General features: G+C 38.5%; 1 protein-coding gene and 2 pseudogenes across 3 annotated transcripts; 2 read left to right on the top strand and 1 right to left on the bottom strand.

The window, feature by feature from the left end:
• The first annotated feature begins 498 nt into the window (after nucleotides 1-498).
• Nucleotides 499-15,803, top strand: LOC114464344 (kelch-like protein 36). Of its 3 annotated transcripts, XR_003674180.1 has the most exons (10): nucleotides 499-584; nucleotides 705-763; nucleotides 2,015-2,092; nucleotides 2,320-2,517; nucleotides 3,394-3,516; nucleotides 4,614-4,835; nucleotides 5,580-5,950; nucleotides 7,252-7,479; nucleotides 10,811-11,008; nucleotides 15,567-15,803. XR_003674180.1 is itself a non-coding variant. In XM_028448419.1 (6 exons), exons 2-6 carry the CDS (start codon nucleotides 2,039-2,041, stop codon nucleotides 5,901-5,903), a joined length of 921 nt encoding a protein of 306 aa, XP_028304220.1. In that variant the 5' UTR covers nucleotides 527-763; nucleotides 2,015-2,038; the 3' UTR covers nucleotides 5,904-6,366. The 3 variants fall into 3 exon arrangements, 1 of the variants encoding a protein (XP_028304220.1); XR_003674181.1 differs by having other exon boundaries at nucleotides 527-763; nucleotides 3,394-3,521; nucleotides 4,709-4,835; XM_028448419.1 differs by lacking the exons at nucleotides 7,252-7,479; nucleotides 10,811-11,008; nucleotides 15,567-15,803 and having other exon boundaries at nucleotides 527-763; nucleotides 5,580-6,366.
• Nucleotides 15,804-18,583: 2,780 nt separating this feature from the next.
• On the bottom strand, nucleotides 18,584-19,860 carry LOC114465520 (rac GTPase-activating protein 1 pseudogene; annotated as a pseudogene).
• Nucleotides 19,861-20,745: 885 nt separating this feature from the next.
• The window catches only part of LOC114465983 (kelch-like protein 36), a 16,057-nt pseudogene continuing 14,454 nt past the window's right edge, over nucleotides 20,746-22,348 (top strand).

Raw genomic sequence — 22,348 nt, 5'->3', positions numbered from 1 at the left:
TTTGAATTTTCTGAGGAAAGGAAGTGTGGCCGTAGGATTATTACGTCACCTAGCGTCTGATCGTCAAAACTCACGTGACCACCTTTTCCTAACTTCTCTCCTAGGAAAGTGGATAGGAAAGGAGATAGGAGGGAATATTCGGACGCAGCCTCGATATATTTCGATCATTACTCCATGTCGGTTGTCATTTATTTTATTTTATTTTTAAATAATCATAAATTGTGTTGCATACTATTCTTTGTTTTCCTACTGGAATGTATAATAAAAGTACAGTGTGTATTTTTTGCATGTGATTATGTTTTTGTAAAAACAAAATAAAAGTACAACCGCGAGGACTTCAGAATAAAAGAAACAAGGTATTTCATATATTTTACAATAAAATCCAGAAAAACTATATCCTCATGTTTGAGTGAGATTCCTTTTTTTACATGTATTTTTGCATAAACATAAATTTACAGCGTTCTGGACAGCCCGTGGCGCTTCCTGTCAATGCTAGGGACTTTATTTTGAAAAATGGAAACGGAGGTGCATTTGTTCTAAATATTCCGGCCGGTGGGACGTGACATGCTAACGCTGTTTACAAGGTTTTTCAGACTGAATAATAGCTTTGTAATGTCACTGTAGCAGAATGGTGTACATGTGATTTTACAGGGTTATTATTCTACAGTGTCGGAGATTAAAGATGATACTTTATTGTTATTCAGAGGTGATACATGCGGAGGCTTGGTGTTGTGTGCTAACAGGAGATGCTGCTCACTGAGAGGTAAGCAGCTGTTCTTTAGACATAAATGTAATTTGTGTTTTTATTCCGCTAAAAGCTGTTTTACTGACTTTGTATTCCCAGGTAAACCAAATAGAAACCATATGGGACAATAATATGTCTCTAAAGAGCAACAGAACACCAGAAAACAACGTATTTCCTCTAATTCTAAAATATCAAAATCATGAACAATATGATGATTCATTCGCTATCATTAGCTTTGGGTTAAAAATAAAATCCCATCAGTTCAGGTTATTTCAAAACACATGAATACATTGAGTTTACAAAATAAAAAAGATAGTATATTATAAGACTATGCCAAGTTTGTCGTACATAAACTAGTAGTTGTGAAATCAACACCAAAAATTGTAGGTGAATGAATTTAACCTAATTATAAATAACTCAAGTAAAAAAAAAATAATAATAAATTTATTCTGAAAGCATCACACATTCGTTTCCTCCTACAAATACAGACAAAACCTATAAAAACAAACCGTTTTCACCAAGTTTTATTTTTGTAAATTGAAAATGTTTTTCATTATTTGTTTTGAGTCACACTTTTTTATTTTTGTTATTCTTGAATGGTTTGATGAATAAAATTATGTAAATCATGTTTAATTGTTTAAAAACTTAATGACCAAATCCTGTACATTTTCTTAATGTTAAAGCTTAATATACCTGCTTCTATACTGACACTTTACTTGAAGCTTTTGAAGTGTCATTCTATACATTTTGTCTGTGTTTATTATGCATTTTTACCATTTCCTATGATTAGGAGCGTACTGGCGAGATAATACAATGATGCTACCGTCAAAGTGATTTGTTAATTTTTTAGGAAAAAAGTTCCACAAAGACCAGCATTGCAGTTCAACCTGCATTTATATTAAAATACTTTTGTAACAATTGTTGTTTTTTTTGTATTAAATATTTGTCTTTCATCAGTCTGAAGAACAGTAAATGGGAGGCGTTACTCTCTTATTAAATAAAAATATTGCAGCAGTTCACGACAAATATGCCTTCTAGTATTTTCCTTGCCAATAATCAACTTTTTTCCTTCATCCATTCAGTAAATCAGTGAATATATAATTTTTCAGATATTTGCATTAAGAGAAGAGTTTTCATTATCAAAGCAGACTTAGGTGCTGTTCGGAAAATACAGAGTTTGTTACCACTGTCTGTGGGGATCTGTTGAAGAATGAAATATGCAAAGAAGTGATAAGGACACAATCTTCATTATCATTGTTTGTTGTTTAGGTGATACCAAACCGACGGGACAAAATGGACAAACAGATTTTGGGGAGTCGTCCCGAGTGGGTCAGTGAATCATCAAAGGTCAGTGAGAAAAACTCTTTTTTTTTTTGGATTCAAAGATTAGTCAGGAGTAAATATGTTCCTGTTGGACATTTTTATCCATCGGGCTGTAATAAAGTATAATAAAGGAAAGGAGGATAATGAAATACCCTAATTTCATCCAGTTTTCAAGCTTGGCCTTAAAACATTGAGTGACATTTTATGACTTTCACAATTCACTATCATTATAAACATACGTGTTTTCTCAGAAAACTGTTCAGTGGACGGACCAGGCTGCTGAGATGCTGCAGGGGCTCAACGCGCAGAGGCAGGGCGGTAGATTCTGCGACGTGGCTCTGGTTGCAGAAGAAGAGCGAGTCCCCGCACACTGTGCTCTGCTAGCCGTGTTAAGCCCGTACTTCCACGCCATGTTCACCGTGGGCATGAGGGAGGAGCAGCAGAATGAGGTAACGAAGAAGGAAAGAGACGCTTTTATAACAGAAGTCTGTAGTCAGGAGAGGAGGATTCTGTGTCTGAACAAAAGTAGTTTTCAGTCGTAGATGCAGGTGGACGACATGTTCATAAATAAAGAATCTGTGTGGTAAAAATATAACAGTTTTTGACGTAAGGCTGCACAATTAATCAAATTTTAATCATGATTATGATTTTGGTCTCCACGATTAAATTAACCTGTTTGTCTGCAATTTTTATGTTTAAAATGCGACCTCGGATGGATATAAAACTAGTTTTCGGGATTTTTTTTTTATTTTTAGGTGGGGTGCTTGTGTTGAACGTGTGGACACGCCCCCATGAGTTGATTGACATAAGTACCAAATTAATTAGTATTATTAATTCATTCTTTAATCCAGCGGACACTCAAGCCAGAAAATGTTGACACGCTAGTGTTTCTGGCTAAAAACCTGTAGCTTAAGCTTAATGTTCTTAACTTTCTCTTTATACGCTGTGATTGTTTTTGAAGGAGTTGCACTCTAACAGTATAATTATAGTTAGGCAATAGTTCATTTTGGCAAATACTTGGGTACATTTTAGTATTTATCAATATTCTTGTTTTAAGCTTTTTTTTTGACTCTAAACTGTTCACATATTGTTTGTTAAAAATAGTAAATTAAAGATACAGTCGTTTTCCCTAAAATGATAAATAATTGTGATAATTTTTTTGGCCATAATCGTGCAGCCCTAATCTGACGTAATGTTCTGACTTTTTCTGACCTGGACATGTTGCTGTGTTCTCCTTTTATTCTCAGTGTAAATTTAGTTTTTCATCATCATGGATTTAAAAAGGCTTTGGGAATTCATCGGGACTTTTTGCTGTTTGTCTGCAGGTGGAGTTAATCGGTGTCTCCATCACTGGTCTGAAGGCTGTGGTGGGCTTTCTGTACAGTGGAGAACTTTCACTGGATGGAGGAAACATCCACCATGTGCTGGAAGCTGCTCATCTCCTGCAGTTAAGGTGTTAACAGAGAAAGGGTGGGTGGATGGGGGGGTCATCATCAGAGCCACAGCCACTAGTGCATAAAACAGCAAATTAAAATACATCTGAAGAAGACCTAAAGAATTTCCAGCATTTTGGATCAATTTGTGTCTCATTATTGTGCAAAAGAATGATTTTAGCCGCTGATAATAAGTATCAGACTTAGAACTATTAAAGCTGGGGTGTCTAAACTTAATCCTGGAGGGCCCCAGTCCTGCATGTTTGGAGTACAAGCTGACGCAACAGGCTTAATAATTCATTATTCACCCAATTATAGTCAACAAAGTGTTGATAATAGGCACAGATTTAGGGAAATGGTGAGCTACCCTTGGGGAAAATAAATTTTGTATCACTTTCACGTTATAACCTGGTGTGTTTTTGTATAAATGTAATCATATCTTATATAAATTGGATATTATACCTGGATCATTTAGGATGCTCTTTTTTTCATTTAACATTAAGGATGTGACCAATATGACAGAGCGCTGATACGCCCAGGGCGGTGTCTAAGTGGGGAAAAACAAGCCTGTTTGTGGATCTTACCAGGAATATAAGGATTTTCCTGGATAGTGGGGGATGGCCCATACAGTGGTGCGCTCTATACCAAATATGGTACCTTATAGCTCCGCCCATGATAGGTGCAGAGGAGTGCCTGTCAGGAACAGTTTTTGTCCCAAGTAGATATATTTATATGGATAATAGTACTGGAGACCAGAGGTGTAAAGAGTACTGGTATATTTTACTCAATTAGAAGTACTGTTCATTTTTACTCAGGTACAAGTAAGTCATACATTAAATACTCAAGTACACGTAAAACATTGCTCAATTAAATAGTACTCAAAGTAAAAGTTACTAGTTACTTTTGTTTATTTGTAATAATAAATCTTGCAGGGTTGGGTTCAATTACATTTATTTTTGTTACAATTACGTTTTAAATTACCCATGTTCAATTCCGATTACAATTATACAATTATGATTGGCTCCAACCCTGATAGGACAGTGACACATTTTGAATGCATGCATAACGTGCGGCACGGTGAGGTTGATGCGTACGCTTTGGGTGGTGCTCAGGTGTGGCGTGCCGTGGACTTCTGCTGCCAGTATCTGGAGAGCGAGGTGAACGAGGAGAACTACCTGTACCTGCAGGAGCTGGCTCTGCACTACAGCCTGGAGAGGCTCGACGCCTTTATTGATCGCTTCATCCTCGCTCGCTTCTCCACGCTCTCCTTCAGTCCTGATTTCTTGCAGAGCATCTCCCTGTACAAGCTCACCTCCTACCTCTCCAGTGAGCAGGTAAAACCACCATGTAGGGACAAATCTGCTGTTATGAGCAGCAAGTAGAATCGACTAGATCTCTTAGACTAGAAATGGGCAACTTTTATCACAGTGAGGGCCACAAAAATGTAATTGACTGATCCAAGGGCCACACGATCAACATTAATGACAGAATTTAGAATAATGACCAATCTGAGCATTGATACAGGAAAGAACAAAGGGTTTGTCTATTGTTGTAGTCCTTTTGCATATCTAACATATCTAACTCTCATTTAAACTATTTTTTTGTAGTCACTTTGTACATTTTTGTCTCCTTTTTGTCTAGTTTTTGTTGTCAGTTTGTCATTTTGTATATTTTTCTCATTTTGTTTTTTTTTAAGTCATTTTGTATATTTTTCTCATTTTGTTTTTTTTTAAGTCATTTTGTGTTGTTTTGTGTATTTTTGTGTTTTTGAAATTTTTTTTGTGTTTTTGCCATTTTGTGTGTTATGAGTCAACTTGTGCATTTTTGTTGTTTTTGGATTCACTTTTGTTTTTTTGTCATGGCAATGTATATTTTTCTGTTACTTTTGTGTGTTTTCATTGCCTTTTTTGTGTATTTTTCCACATTTTTAGGTGTTTTTGGAGTAATTTTAACTTTGGGGGGCCGCACAAAACTAATTTGAAGGCTGCATGTGGCCCCCGGGCCGCCAGTTGTGCAGGCCTGTCTTAGACAATATTTAAGTTTCACTACATATTGTAACTCAACCATTCCTTGCTCAGGTTCAGCACGACAGCGAGCAGGTGCTGCTACAGACCGCCCTGCAGTGGCTCAGCCAGACGCCCCAACGAGCTCCTCACACACAGAAGATTCTCTCCCTCGTGAGGTTCCCCCTGATGCCCGCGGGAGACCTGGTGAGCCGGATCCTGCCAACAATGCAAGCCCTGCTGCCAGAGGAGGTGGGCTGTGAGGCCCTGGTGGAGGAGGCGATGGGATACCACGCCACAGTCAGCGCCCAACCACTCCTACAGAGCGGACGCAACGCACTAAGAGGAGGGGTGGAGGGGCTGCAGTTGGCTGTACCCGTCCTAATTCATAATGATTAACTGCTGAGGTTAATTGACGTCAGCTGGGGAGACGAGAAACCATTAAGGTTTGAAATGCCACACTATGTTCTAAACACTACACACTCAATGAGTATATACTGTCTAATACAGTATATACTATAAGTATGATTAGGATGATAACCGTTCCCACTGAAGTATACTTCCAAGTTTCCCAAGATGCATTTTGAACCTACAAAAAAAAACATGAAGCACACTAAGGCTATATATCTCTGTTAATTCTCCACCTTTTAAAGTTCTAAAAACATTTTAAGTGAGAAAGTGACCAAGTAGAATATCAACTTTTGCTCATTTGATCCATAAAACTTGTAGAAACCTAGAGATCCTCCATAGTGCTACTGACAAAACCTCCGGTTAACTTCAAAACAAGAGCATTATTTACAAAAGAGTTAAAAACTAAGGCAAGGCAAGGCAAATTTATTTATATAGCGCATTTCATACTCAAGGCAACTCAATGTGCTTTACATGATAAAACATTCAATTGTTTAAAATCAATAAGAACATTTAAAATCATCAGTAAAATCAATTAAAATCATCAGTAAAATCATCATTACATCAACAACATGACAAAAAATCTCTCTCTCAATCATATGCAGTAGAGAAAAAAAGTGCCTTTAACTTTGATTTAAAAATGTTCACATTGGATGCTGACTTCAGCTCCGCTGGCAGTTTGTTCCACTAATGGACGATAAGACGATAAAACTAATGGACGATAAGAAGAGATGCGTTTGTTTTGAAAAGGGGATGTTTGACTTTTAGCTAGAAGCTGGTCCCAGGACTATTTTACGTTCTGCTAGCAATGCATCATGGAGCTGTTGTGTATGTTAGTGTGCCCACTGTACATACTTAAAAAATGTCATGAGTAATATGTTGGTATGCCATTTCTAACACAGCCTAAAACTTGTGGAGCTAGATACACAACCCATCACATGAATGCACTTTAGATCATGGTCCAAAGCTGAATAAATAATTACTCAATAACTAGTTGGTGTCAGAAATGTCTTTGAAATCATTTATATCAACATTTAGCTCAAAACGTATTTATTGTGGAACGTCAGGGATTCCATAAGGTAAGAAGGATACTGAACATTTAGATATAGAAAAAAACCCTCATAAAGCTTTCCTGTCCTTAGATGTAGAGAGAGTACTTGGTGGGGGCCTAGCAGGTGTTCCTGAGTTCAGGTGAGGTGCTTGGGTGGGGGCCTAGGCTCATTAGCTGGGTCGCTGGGCCACGTGGGGTGTGTTTGACACCTCTGCTTTAAGCAAAACTAAAGAAAAGAACATTAACTCCAAGGAATTAGTATGAACTGTGAGTGTTCTGTGCTGTCAGGTGTCTGAACGTGGACAGGAGCTGAGCGCCAACGTTTGCAGACTGGACGAGGGAACGGGATGCTGGGAGGTGGAAGCGGAGCTCCCGGCCCAGCGGAGCCACCACAGCCTGGCGGTGCTGGGAGGGTTTATTTTCACAGCAGGAGGAAGCTCCTCTAGAGACAACGGAGGAGGTGCGGCCTGTGACCTGCTGCACAGATATGACCTTCGACACAAGCAGTGGACCCAGGTAGGGTAACCACGACCTCACCGCTTCTCTATTTAGGCATTGAAACAAATCAAACTGTTAGAGTAACTAACTCCTGCTTTCTGCTGACCTGCCATAACTGCTACCTTCTCATAACATTACCAAGGGGGATCATTTAGATACAGAAGAGGATTGGACCTAGCACAGAGCCCTGAGGAACCCCGTAGCTTACTTTAGTGTACACAGAAGACCTATTATTCACGTGTACTACAAACTGGTACCTGTCAGATAGGTAGGACTTAAACCAGTTTAGGGCAGTCCCTGTGATTCCAAGTAATTCCTCTAATCTCTCTAGTAGAATATAGTGATCTATAGTGTCAAAAGCTGCACTAAGATCTAATAAAACCAGCACTGAGAGTTGTCCTTCATCTGAAGCCCAGAGTAGATCCTTAGTTACTTTAACTAAAGCAGTCTCTCTGCTGTGTTGAGCTCTAAAACCTGACTGGAAGTCCTCGAACAGGCTGTGGTTTTGAAGGAAGTCACAGAGCTGAGCCGCCACAACTTTCTCAAGAATCTTTGAAATAAAAGGAAAATTAGATATAGGCCTGTAGTTTGCTAAAGTGCTGGAATCAAGAGTAGGTTTTTTGAGAAGGGGTTTGATTACAGCTACTTTAAAGGACTGTGGCACGTAGCCTATTGATAGGGATATATTTATTGTCTCCAACAAAGATGGGCAGACCAGGGGAACAACTTCTTTAAACAGCTTAGTTGGGATCGGATCTGAAAGGCAGGTCGATGGTTTGGAGGATGAAATAATAGAGTTAAGTTCCTGAAGTCCTATATGTGTGAAACAGTTTAGGTTTGGCCTATTTACATTTAATGGTACAGCAGGCCCAGGTGAAGGCAGGGAGTGGCTAATTTTATCTCTAATCTTATGAATTTTATCGTTAAAAATTGTCATAAAGTCCTCACAGCTGAGGGCTAGAGGAATCATGGGCTCAATAGAGCTCTGACTTTGTGTTAGCCTGGCTACAGTGCTGAAAAGGTACCTCGGATTATTTTTATTTTCTTCAATTAGTGAGGAGTAGTATGTAGATCGACTATGTCGTAAGGCTGTCATGTATTTACTATGGCTTTCTTGCCAGAGTATTCGTGACTCCTCTGTTTTATTGGAGCGCCACATTCTCTCTAATTTATGGGTTGTTTGTTTGAGTGTGTGAGTTTCAGAGCTAAACCACGGAGTTTTTCTCTGACGTTTAATAGTTTTTTCCCTCAATGGGGCAATTGAGTCCAAGGTGGATTTTAGTAGACTAGCAGAGCTATCGACAAGCAGATCCAGTTGAGAGGGGTTATAATTAATATCATAGTTATTTATTGGATGGTGCACTGAGTTTAAGGCAGCAGGAATGGCCTCTTTAAATTTAGTCACAGCACTATTGGACAGATTTCTACTCGTAACTATTTTATTGCACAGTGCGAGATCCTCTAGGATAATGTTAAAAGATATTAAAAAGTGATCTGATAGCAGAGGATTTTCAGGGTAGACTTTTAGTTCATTAATATCAAGGCCATATGTTAGAACAAGATCAAGAGTATGATTTAAACGATGAGTAGCTTCATTAATAGTTTGAAAAAAGCCAACTGAGTCTATTAGGGACATAAAGGCTGAGCTCAGGCTATCACTATCTTTGTCAACATGGATATTAAAATCTCCTACTATCAGTATTTTATCAGAACTGAGGACTAACATATTCATCTTGATACAGCCATGTTTCAGTTAAACAGAATAAATCAAAGTTATTTTCTGAGATAAGGTCATTTACTAGTAGAGATTTGGATCTCAGTGATCTAATAATTAATAGAGCACATCTAATGGTTTTATGTTTTGGTGTTTCTATATTTGAGATTTTAATTTTTTTCAGATTTTTATAATTGATAGCTCTTTTATTTGATTTTATGTTAAAATCATTGTGAAATTTGGGTCGGGGGACAGACACCGTCTCCATAAAATAATATTCACCACCATCACAACAGTTGTCATGGCGATGAACACAGCTATCATAATAGCAATGGGAGGGAAACTGTCCTAAGGCAAGCGCAGAGGGGCGTGGAGGACTCCACCTCTGTAACATGGTCTCATTCATGAGATGTCATAACAGTGACTGTGCCATGTTTTCTGATAGTAGAGATGCTCCCTCCAAAGTAGGGTGGATTCCATCTCTTCCTATCAGGTTCGGTTTTCCCCAGAAGGATCTCCAATTATCAATGAAGCCCACCTCGTTTTCTGGACACCACCTCGATAGCCAGCGGTTAAATGATGACATGCGGCGATACATGTCATCACTAGTCAGATTTGGTAAGGGACCAGAGAAAATTACGGAGTCCGACATTGTTTTAGCAAAAGCACAAACTGATTCAATGTTCACTTTGGTTGCTTCCGACTGACGACGTCGGGAGTCATTAGTGCCGACATGGAGGACTATCCTATCAAACTTTGACCTTCGACTATGCTTACCACGGACAGTAACCCAGTCATTGCTGGCCGGGGGAGAAGCTAAGCTAGAGCTAGCACGGTCCGCACCGGCTGGGTCCTGCTTGCTAGCTTCGGTTTTGGTATCAGGGGTGCGGAACCGCTTCTCCAGATTGTTGATCTTCGCCTCCATATCTAACAGTACGCTGCATTTTATGCAACTATCATTGTCCCTAAAGGAGGACGAGGAGTAACTAAACATCTGACACACCGGGCAGGAGAGTGGAGGGGAGGAGAGAGAAGGCATAGGTGCTAAATTTAAGCTAAGCTAAGGACAAAAGGAAGTTTAAAGGAGATTACACTGCCTCTAAGAGGCGAGATTGCTTTTTTTAACCTTCGTACATTTAACTGTACGATAAAAAATTAAAACAAGTGTTTTCAAGGCTGAAATATCAATGACAACAAGTTTGATTAGCATTAGCAGAACACAGGAGTAGAGCGCTGCAAGCAGCGGTAGAGCGTAAACAGGAAATGATCGACACGTCACCAGCCACCTCAGCACGTCCATTTGAGGAGAATGACACTTCTGCGTCATTGATAAGCTCCGCCCACTACTCACCATCCCCAAGGCTAAAAATGCCTTTATCTGCTGTAGACTCAACCACTGTAATGAACTTCTCATTGTGTTGTCAGCAAGTCTGCACTGTTGCTGACGCACAACACAACTCACTCAAACTGCCTCGACACACACAATATTCTGTCAGTCTATAGACAAAAACGGATTAAAGACTTTCCTTTTCCTCACAAGACTTTTGGTTCTTCCCCTCGGATGGGTTCTAGATTTTTTTTATGACGTATTTGTTTCACATTTCACTATCATTATAAACATACGTGTTTTCTCAGAAAACTGTTCAGTGGACGGACCAGGCTGCTGAGAGGCTGCAGGGGCTCAACGAGCAGAGGCAGGGCGGTAGATTCTGCGACGTGGCTCTGGTTGCAGAAGAAGAGCGAGTCCCCGCACACCGTGCTCTGCTAGCCGTGTTTAGCCCGTAATTCCACGCCATGTTCACCGTGGGCATGAGGGAGGAGCAGCAGAATGAGGTAAAGAAGGAAAGAGACGCTTTTATAACAGAAGTCTGTAGTCAGGAGAGGAGGATTCTGTGTCTGAACAAAAGTAGTTTTCAGTCGTAGATGCAGGTGGACGACATGTTCATAAATAAAAAATCTGTGTGGTAAAAACATAAAAGTTTCTGACGTAAGGCTGCACAATTAATCAAATTTTAATCATGATTATGATTTTGGTCTCCACAATTAAATTCACCTGTTTGTCTGCAATTTTTATGTTTAAAATGCGACCTCGGATGGATATAAAACTAGTTTTAGGGATTTTATTTTTTTTTTAGGTGGGGTACTTGTGTTGAACGTGTGGACACGCCCCCATCAATCAATCTCAATCAATCTTTATTTGTATAGCGCCAAATCATAACCAATGGTATCTCAAGGCACTTTACAGTAGAGCAGTCTTAAGGACGGACTCTTCATTTTATGGATACACACATATGCATATATACGTATATACACATACATATGTATCCCACACCCAACATGAATTCATCATGGCGGCAAGGAAAACCTTCTGTTAAGCAGCAGGAACCTTGTGTGGATCCCATTCCTATGATGAACAGCCATCCACGTTATGCTGTGTTGGGTGTGTGCAGAGGAAAGGGTGGAGACAGAGCCGCTGAGTCTCTGTAACTCCACACTGAGGATCCCACGGACCTGCAAGACAAAAGCCAGAAGGAGTACAGGAGCAAACACACAAGGGAAGAAGCAGACATAGAGGGAGTGTTTGAGAGAGGAATGGGACCCTCTCCGGTCCCTCTCTAACCTAAATGACCTCTCTCTTAACGCCCTCTCCAACCTCTCTCCAACCGAGCATGCCAGACCCCCCCCCCCGGCAGTCTATGCCTATTGCATCTTAATTATGAGCTATGAGCTGGTTCCTAACTAAAAGCTTTATCAAAGAGGAATGTTTTGAGCCTAACCTTAAAGGTAGAGAGGGTGTCTGCCCCCCGAACCGTGGTTGGTAGATGGTTCCAGAGAAGTGGGGCCTGATAACTGAAAGCTCTTCCTCCTATACTACTTTTAGAGATGAATGGAACAACGAGTAGTCCAGCATTTTGAGAGCGTAGTGTTCTGGGGGGATTGTATGGCACTACAAGCTCCTTGAGATAGACTGGTGCCTGTCCATTTAGGGCTTTATAAGTGAGAAGAAGAATCTTGAATTCTATTCTATATTTTATGGGAAGCCAATGCAGAGAGGCTAATACAGGAGTAATGTGATCTCTTCTCCTAGTTTTAGTCAGTACACGTGCTGCAGCATTTTGAACCAGCTGAAGTGTCTTAAGCGACTTGCTCGGGCAGCCTGCTAAAAGAGAATTACAATAATCCAGTCTAGAGGTAACAAAAGCATGGACTAGTTTTTCGGCGTCGCCCTGAGACAGGATAGATCTGATTTTAGCAATGTTACGGAGATGAAAGAAGGCAGTTCTTGAAGTTTGTTTTATGTGAGAGTTGAAGGATAAGTCCTGATCAAATAGAACCCCAAGGTTTCTAACAGTTGTGCTTTGTGCCAGAGTAATGCCATCTAGGGCAGTTAGGCTAGCATAGGTTTCTCTAAGGTGTCGCGGGCCCAGTACAATGACCTCAGTCTTGTCTGAGTTGAGAAGAAGAAAATTTTGGTCCATCCAGGCCCTAATGTCCTTTAGACAGGCCTCAAGTTTAGATAGCTGATTTGTCTCACCTGACTTCATTGATACATACAGTTGGGTATCATCAGCATAGCAGTGGAAGTTAACAGAGTATTTTCTCATAACATTACCAAGGGGGATCATATAGATACAGAAGAGGATTGGACCTAGCACAGAGCCCTGAGGAACCCCGTAGCTTACTTTAGTGTACACAGAAGACTTATTATTCACGTGTACAAACTGGTACCTATCAGATAGGTAGGACTTAAACCAGTTTAGGGCAGTCCCTGTGATTCCAAGTAATTTCTCTAATCTCTCTAGTAGAATATAGTGATCTATAGTGTCAAAAGCTGCACTAAGATCTAATAAAACCAGCACTGAGAGTCGTCCTTCATCTGAAGCCCAGAGTAGATCATTAGTTACTTTAACTAAAGCAGTCTCTGTGCTGTGTTGAGCTCTAAAACCTGACTGGAAGTCCTCGAACAGGCTGTTGTTTTGAAGAAATTCACAGAGCTGAGCTGCCACAACTTTCTCAAGAATCTTTGAAATAAAAGGAAGATTAGATATAGGCCTGTAGTTTGCTAAAGTGCTGGAATCAAGAGTAGGTTTTTTGAGAAGGGGTTTGATTACAGCTACTTTAAAGGACTGTGGCACGTAGCCTATTGATAGGGATATATTTATTGTCTCCAACAAAGATGGGCAGACTAGGGGAACAACTTCTTTAAACAGCTTAGTTGGGATCGGATCTGAAAGGCAGGTCGATGGTTTGGAGGATGAAATAATAGAGTTAAGTTCCTGAAGTCCTATATGTGTGAAACAGTTTAGGTTAGGCCTATTTACATTTAATGGTACAGCAGGCCCAGGTGAAGGCAGGGAGTGGCTAATTTTATCTCTAATCTTGTGAATTTTATCGTTAAAAAATGTCATAAAGTCCTCACAGCTGAGGGCTAGAGGAATCATGGGCTCAATAGAGCTCTGACTTTGTGTTAGCCTGGCTACAGTGCTGAAAAGGTACCTCGGATTATTTTTATTTTCTTCAATTAGTGAGGAATAGTATGTAGATCGACTATGTCGTAAGGCTGTCATGTATTTACTATGGCTTTCTTGCCAAAGTATTCGTGACTCCTCTGTTTTATTGGAGCGCCACATTCTCTCTAATTTACGGGTTGTTTGTTTGAGTGTGTGAGTTTCAGAGCTAAACCACGGAGCTTTCCTCTGACTTTTAATAGTTTTTTCCCTCAATGGGGCAATTGAGTCCAAAGTGGATTTTAGTAGACTAGCAGAGCTATCGACAAGCAGATCCAGTTGAGAGGGGTTATAATTAATATCATAGTTATTTATTGGATGGTGCACTGAGTTTAAGGCAGCAGGAATGGCCTCTTTAAATTTAGCCACAGCACTATTGGACAGATTTCTACTTGTAACTATTTTATTGCACAGTGCGAGATCCTCTAGGATAATGTTAAAAGATATTAAAAAGTGATCTGATAGCAGAGGATTTTCAGGGTAGACTTTTAGTTCATTAATATCAAGGCCATATGTTAGAACAAGATCAAGAGTATGATTTAAACGATGAGTAGCTTCATTAATAGTTTGAAAAAAGCCAACTGAGTCTATTAGGGACATAAAGGCTGAGCTCAGGCTATCACTATCTTTGTCCACATGGATATTAAAATCTCCTACTATCAGTATTTTATCAGAACTGAGGACTAAGTTTGATATAAACTCAGAGAATTCTGATAGAAATTCAGAATAAGGGCCTGGAGGACGGTAAATTATCACAAATAAGACTGGCTGGCAGGTTTTTGATTCGATATGAGATAAATTTAGAACCAGGCTTTCAAAGGAAGTGTAACTGGCCTTTGGTTTAGGATAGATTAGGAGAGAGGAATGATAAATAGCTGCTACACCACCTCCACGGCCTATGTCTCGTGGCATATGAGTATTTAAATGACTGGGAGGAGTGGCTTCATTTAAACTAACATATTCATCTTGATACAGCCATGTTTCAGTTAAACAGAATAAATCAAAGTTATTTTCTGAGATAAGGTCATTTACTAGTAGAGATTTGGATCTCAGTGATCTAATATTTAATAGAGCACATCTAATGGTTTTATGTTTTGGTGTTTCTAGATTTGAGATTTTAATTTTTTTCAGATTTTTATAATTGATAGCTCTTTTATTTGATTTTATGTTAAAATCATTGTGAAATATGGGTCGGGGGACTGACACCGTCTCCATAAAATAATATTCATCACCATCACAACAGTTGTCATGGCGATGAACACAGCTATCCTGATAGCAATGGGAGGGAAACTGTCCTAAGGCAAGCGCAGAGGGGCGTGGAGGACTCCACCTCTGTAACATGGTCTCATTCATGAGATGTCATAAATGAGTTGATTGACATAAGTATCTAATTAATTAGTATTATTAATTCATTCTTTAATCCAGCGGACACTCAAGCCAGAAAATGTTGACACGCTAGTGTTTCTGGCTAAAAACCTGTAGCTTAAGCTTAATGTTCTTAACTTTCTCTTTATACGCTGTGATTGTTTTTGAAGGAGTTGCACTCTAACAGTATAATTATAGTTAGGCAATAGTTCATTTTGGCAAATTCCTGGGTACATTTTAGTATTTATCAATATTCTTGTTTAAAGCTTTTTTTTGGACTCTAAACTGTTCACATATTGTTTGTTAAAAATAGTCGTTTTCCCTAAAATGATAAATAATTGTGATAATTATTTTGGCCATAATCGTGCAGCCCTAATCTGACGTAATGTTCTGACTTTTTCTGACCTGGACATGTTGCTGTGTTCTCCTTTTATTCTCAGTGTAAGTTTAGTTTTTCATCATCATGGATTCAAAAAGGCTTTGGGAATTCATCTGGACTTGTTGCTGTTTGTCTGCAGGTGGAGTTAATCGGTGTCTCCATCACTGGTCTGAAGGCTGTGGTGGGCTTTCTGTACAGTGGAGAACTTTCACTGGATGGAGGAAACATCCACCATGTGCTGGAAGCTCCTTGTACATTTATTTTGTGTGAAAATGTGATGTTTTGTTGCTGTTTTCTGAGTGTTTTTGGAGTAATTTTGTGTGTTTTCGTTATCATTTTGTATATTTTTATCATTCTGAATTTTGTTGTTTTATGTTTTAGGAGTCATTTTGTGTGTTTTTGTTGTCATTTTGGGGTCTTTTTTTTTTTAACCTATTTAGTGTAGTTTTGTTTATTTTTTCAGTTATTTATTGTAGTAATTTTGTGGGTTTTAGAGTAATTTTATGTATTTTTGGTGTCATTTTGTTTATTTTTGCTGTTTTCTGTGTATTGAAGCAATTTTCTTTTCACACTTTTGTCATATTTTGTGTATGTGTCTGCCATTCCATGTTGTCTTTTTTAAAAATATTTTTCTGTGATTCTGTATATTTAGTTGTATTGTGGGGTTTTGGTGTCATTTTTTAGTCTTTTCCTGTGTTTTTTTGGAAATATTTTTTACGTTATTTATTGTAGTCATCTTCTATGTGTTTAGTCATTTTATGTATGTGTATATATATATATATATTTGTAATCTAGTATAACAGTAATTTTATTTATTTTTGCTGTTTTCTCTTTATTTATTCAAATTTCTTGTATATTTTTCTGCCATTCCGTGTGTTTTTGGGGTTATTTTGTGCATTTACATTTGGGACCCAAATTGCCCATGTCTGTAGTTCAGTAAGCTGTAGTAAGAAGTGAATTAGATTTTTTGTGTGTATTTTTATTTTCTTTGGAATAAGAAAACTCAATGAAACTTTTAACGTGAAAAGAAGAACAAGAACGTACCTACTTGTTATTTGTGCATGGTTGTGGTGTTTTTTAAATGTTATAATGTGTATGTCTGGTATCTTTAAAAATGTCTGAGTTGAATAAATGGGTTTTATATTTTCTTACAAATTTTTTATTCTTATTTTATTTTTTCATATTTCATAACTTGTTTTAAGGATCTTATGATAGCCTTATCTCAGAAATTTTTTTTCTCATTTTTCATTCCTTACTGGATTTTCACCCCTGTTTAAGTGTGCTCATCATATTTAAACTGGTTTTAAGGGTCTTATTGGTTTTCCAAAAATGAAGAAAAGAACAAATGGCACTCCAAACGCTCCAATACTCCAGAAGAAAACACCTCTGCCAACACACTCAACCTTCTCTCACTTCTCACCTGTTCTGTCCAGTACACCTTAGGTCAGGTATAGGTGTAGTTCAACAATTAGACACTAGATGGAGCCCCAACATAAGTATTGGATCTAAGCTCTGATTGAACATTTATCACACCTGTGTGTTTGGACACTCAGACAATGCAGTGGTAGTTGTTGGTGAGTGACTTCAGATTTATTATGGTTTATTTTAAAGTTAAAAGCTCCTAAAAGCAAATATTTAAGTTGGAATGTAGGTCATGTTAAAGTACACAGGCTGATTCTATGTTTTTATGACTTTTGACCCAAATTTAAGTTAACTCTACAGCCAAAGTGTTTGGCCTTTTCAATTTTTTTGCCTTGAGACATCTTAGTCAAAATACATTAAGTTACTATTTGATCCAATTGATATATATATATATATATATATATATATATATATATATATATATATATATATATATATATATATTGTGATTTCAGAGTGTAATTTAGGTTAAAAGAATGAAGAATAAAATCACTAACATGTTAAGAGTAATAAATACTGGTGTAGAGTTTCTGATAAATAAGTTTACATAAATACTAAAATGAATAAATAAGTTTATGGGTAAAATACATTGTAAAAAACTTAGACTTTGATTAAAACGGTTGAAATTCATACACCAAAGCACATGATTTAATTTTACAAATAGAAATAGTCAAACATTGTAGGTTGGCTTAAAAAACATTGAATAGCAAAAAATTAATGAATATAATGAATAAATTATTTAAAATGGCAAAAGTTCAGGTGGTTAATTTGTTTAAAAACTTTTGAATAGAGCTCATTCTTCTTTTTCACCCTTTTCTTTAAGGTTTTCAAGCTGCTACAAAACCTGCAACAAAACTGAATAAACTTTTAAAAGCTGAGTTGACCTCGTGTCTTACTTGCGTTCCATCCATGTCCTTTAAAGCTGGACAACAAGCATTGTAGAAAATAAGCTTGACACTTATGATTGCCTTATCTCAGAAAAAAAAAACATTTTTGAATTTTCTTTTGTTACTATAGCCTTACCTCTGAAATGTGTTTATCACATTTATCATGCTTTACTGGATTCTCACCCTAGTTTAAGTCTACTAATCATATATATATATATTTTAAGGTCTTATGATAGCCTTATTTTAGAAAAAAAATATTCAAACAAAATTTTTATGCTTTTTGAAATTTCGGAGTTTGTCACATTTTTCTAATTTTTCATGCCTTACTGCATTTTAACCCCAGTTTAAGTGTGCTCATCATATTTAAACTCGTTTTAAGGCTTTTATGATTATCAATAATTCAATTTGTATGCCTTACCTCAAAATGTGATGATTTTCATGCCTTACTGTATTTTCACTGCAGTGTAATTGTGCTCATTATATTTAAACAATATATATTTATAAATACACACACTTCTCAAAGTATAAACACGTCAAACTATGACAAATTAAAGACAGACAAGGATTTCAAAGTTGTCCACGTGGTGGGCGTTAAAACATTTAATAAAAGCACAAACATTTAGGAAAATGGTCAAAAGTTCTGTTCTTAAACTACTGACACATGAGCTGAAAAACCATCACAATAAAAGCACAACCAATATAGAAAGAAAAGCAATAGAGATACAAACAGCTGGGTTTTTAAAAATAAAACAACTATAATATAATATGTTATAAACAACTATATATGTACATAAAACAATGAAGCCTTTCAACACAATTAAAATATTTCGGACTACAGTCTGGGGTACTTTGTCACCGCTGCTCCGTGACAAACTGGTCCCAGTAATTACTGGGCATGGTCAGCAGGTGCTCCATCACCTTGATCTGACGGTTGGTGTCCCACATGATGGTCATGAGGTCTGGGTTGGGGACGGCGTGGCCCACGATTGTCGGACCAAAAACAAGGGCCAGGTTGTGAATGTCCATCCTGGTTTCTAGGCTTTCAGCCACTCGCTGCAGATGCAGAACCAGGAAGGCCAGCGTGTCTCTGTTGGCTTTGGGCAGGTCACTGATGCTCTGGTACAGCAGAGAGAAGCTGTTCTCCTCATCAGAAACCTCTGCTGCGTCCATGAAGGCCTGGGTCAGGCGGAACGTGAGCAGCGGCTCCTTCAGGTTCCTTAGGAAGTCCTTGAGGAGCCCCGTCACGGTGTTAATGTTTTTCACCTCACTGAGGACGGGAACCATGTTAGTGAGGAGGAACTCCTTCTTCAGGTCTTTCACTTGGACGTATGAACCTGACAGACGGTAGAGTCCGGCCTCACACAGGCCTCGCTGCTCAATCTCATTAACGCAGCTAATCACCAGAGGAGGAATACTGGGGGAGGAGTCAGGGGCGTAATCAGCCAGTACGTCATACACACACCCCTCTCCGACCTTAAGCGGGCAGCCAATGGGGTTGGGGGTGCAGGGCAGGGGGCAGCGCTCCCTACATTGTAGGTGGGACACCACTTTACAGTCACTGCACTTCATGGACCGCTTTAAAAACTTGATCTTCTTTCCACAGTGAACGCAGGACACAGGCTTGATGACCATGTTGGAGACAAAGTGGTGGAGACGAGCGGTGCCGTCGTTCTGTGGAGCGTTGGGCTGAGCTTTGAGCTCTGGCTCCACGGGAACCTTAAAGTCAGACTTCACAGGTTCAGAGTCACACACGCCAGCACTTTCCCTCCTGCTGTGTGTCCGAGGAATCGGCTCAATGGTGGAAACGTCCTCCACGGGTCCTCCATTGGCAGGAACCGTCACGGTGGGGGTCTCGGTCACCAGGCTCTCGTTCTCTGGCAGCTTCTCCAACTCCGTCTCTCCCTTCGGTCTGGGGTGGATCTCCACGTCCACCTCCACCTGGTTGGGGGCGTGTTTTAGTGGGACTTCCAGGGCCCCTCTCTCTGTCTCAGCCTTAGTGAAGGTCTCTTTCCTGGAGCGGAGCTTCTGCTTCTTCTTTTTCAACTTACGACGACAGTCGCCCAAGTTTCGAGCCAGTCGGCTAAAACCCAGGAAAGATAGAATGCCCATAATGTGACAAACTATCCTGAAGCTGCTTTAAAAACGTCTTTAAATGTGTATGTGATAGAGATGTGTTTGCGATCTGTCTCCAGATTGTGAACACTAACATCTATTCCTAAGAGTTTGTTTATATATTGAGAAGATGAAAGCTCAACTGACATTTGTCTCATGCTGACCGCTCATTGGTCGAGAGTTAACGGTTACTGCTCGCCTATTGGCCGAGAGTTTACAGTTAATTGTCGCCCATTGAGCGAGAGTTGCGAGTCACTTGTAAATAACCAAGATGATTGCGACCAATCACTGTTCTTTAATCCCCGGAAGTGTATTAGTGGTGGCCATGATAAAAGTTAGTTTGAATTTTCTGATGAAAGGAAGTGCGGCCGTAGGATTATTACGTCACCTCGTGGAAGTGCGTCTGATCGTCAAAACTTCAAAACTAACGTGACCACCTTTTCCTAACTCCTCTCCTAGGAAAGTGGATAGGAAAGGAGATAGGAGGGAATATTCGGACGCAGCCTCGATATATTTCGATCATTACTCCATGTCGGTTGTCATTTATTTGATTTTATTTTTAAATAATCATAAATTGTGTTGCATACTATTCTTTGTTTTCCGACTGGAATGTATAATATAAGTACAGTGTGTATTTTTTGCATGTGATTATGTTTTTGTAAAAACAAAATAAAAGTACAACCGCGAGGACTTCAAAATAAAAGAAACAAGGTATTTCATATATTTTACAATAAAATCCAGAAAAACTATATCCATCATGTTTGAGTGAGATTCATTTTTTTACATGTTCTTTTGCATAAACATAAATATACAGCGTTCTGGACAGCCCGTGGCGCTTCCTGTCAATGCTAGGGACTTTATTTTGAAAAATGGAAACGGAGGTGCATTTGTTCTAAATATTCCGGCCGGTGGGACGTGACATGCTAACGCTGTTTACCAGGTTTTTCAGACTGAATAATAGCTTTGTAATATCACTGTAGCAGAATGGTGTACATGTGATTTTACAGGGTTATTATTCTACAGTGTCGGAGATTAAAGATGATACTTTATTGTTATTTAGAGGTGATACATGCGGAGGCTTGGTGTTGTGTGCTAACAGGAGATGCTGCTCACTGAGAGGTAAGCAGCTGTTCTTTAGACATAAATGTAATTTGTGTTTTTATTCCGCTAAAAGCTGTTTTACTGACTTTGTATTCCCAGGTAAACCAAATAGAAACCATATGGGACAATAATATGTCTCTAAAGAGCAACAGAACACCAGAAAACAACGTATTTCCTCTAATTCTAAAATATCAAAATCATGAACAATATGATGATGCATCAAAACACATGATTACATTGAGTTTACAAAATAAAAAAGATAGTATTTTATAAGACTATGCCAAGTTTGTCGTACATAAACTAGTAGTTGTGAAATCAACACCAAAAATTATAGGTGAATGAATTTAACCTAATTATAAATAACTCAAGTAAAAAAAAGAAAAAAAAAAAAAAATTTATTCTGAAAGCCTCACACATTCGTTTCCTCCTACAAATACAGACAAAACCTATAAAAACAAACCGTTTTCACCAAGTTTTATTTTTGTAAATTGAAAATGTTTTATTTGTTTTGAGTCACACTTTTTTATTTTTATTATTCTTGAATGGTTTGATGAATAAAATTATGTAAATCATGTTTAATTGTTTAAAAACTTAATGACCAAATCCTGTACATTTTCTTAATGTTAAAGCTTAATATACCTGTTTCTATACTGACACTTTACTTGAAGCTTTTGAAGTGTCATTCTATGCATTTTGTCTGTGTTTATTATGCATTTTTTACCATTTCCTATGATTAGGAGCATACTGGCGAGATAATACAATGATGCTACCTTCAAAGTGATTTGTTAATTTTTTAGGAAAAAAGTTCCACAAAGATCAGCATTGCAGTTCAACCAGCATTTATATTAAAATACTTTTGGAGCAATTGTTTTTTTTTGTATTAAATATTTGTCTTTCATCAGTCTGAAGAACAGTAAATGGGAGGCGTTACTCTCTTATTAAATAAAAATATTGCAGTAGTTCACGACAAATATGCCTTCTAGTATTTTCCTTGCCAATAATCAACTTTTTTCCTTCATCCATTCAGTAAATCAGTTTTTCAGATATTTGCATTAAGAGAAGAGTTATCATTATCAAAGCAGACTTAGGTGCTGTTCGGAAAATACAGAGTTTGTTACCACTGTCTGTGGGGATCTGTTGAAGAATGAAATATTCAAAGAAGTGATAAGGACACTATCTTCATTATCATTGTTTGTTGTTTAGGTGATACCAAACCGACGGGACAAAATGGACAAACAGATTTTGGGGAGTCGTCCCGAGTGGGTCAGTGAATCATCGAGGCAGGGCGGTAGATTCTGCGACGTGGCTCTGGTTGCAGAAGAAGAGCGAGTCCCCGCACATCGTGCTCTGCTAGCCGTGTTAAGCCCGTACTTCCACGCCATGTTCACCGTGGGCATGA

This window comes from Gouania willdenowi, chromosome 6 (genome assembly GCF_900634775.1).
Source record: "Gouania willdenowi chromosome 6, fGouWil2.1, whole genome shotgun sequence".
Classification (NCBI taxonomy): Eukaryota; Metazoa; Chordata; class Actinopteri; order Blenniiformes; family Gobiesocidae; genus Gouania; species Gouania willdenowi.
The sequence above is the reverse complement of the archived record's forward strand: the minus strand, read 5'-3'. Positions and strand labels throughout refer to the sequence as shown.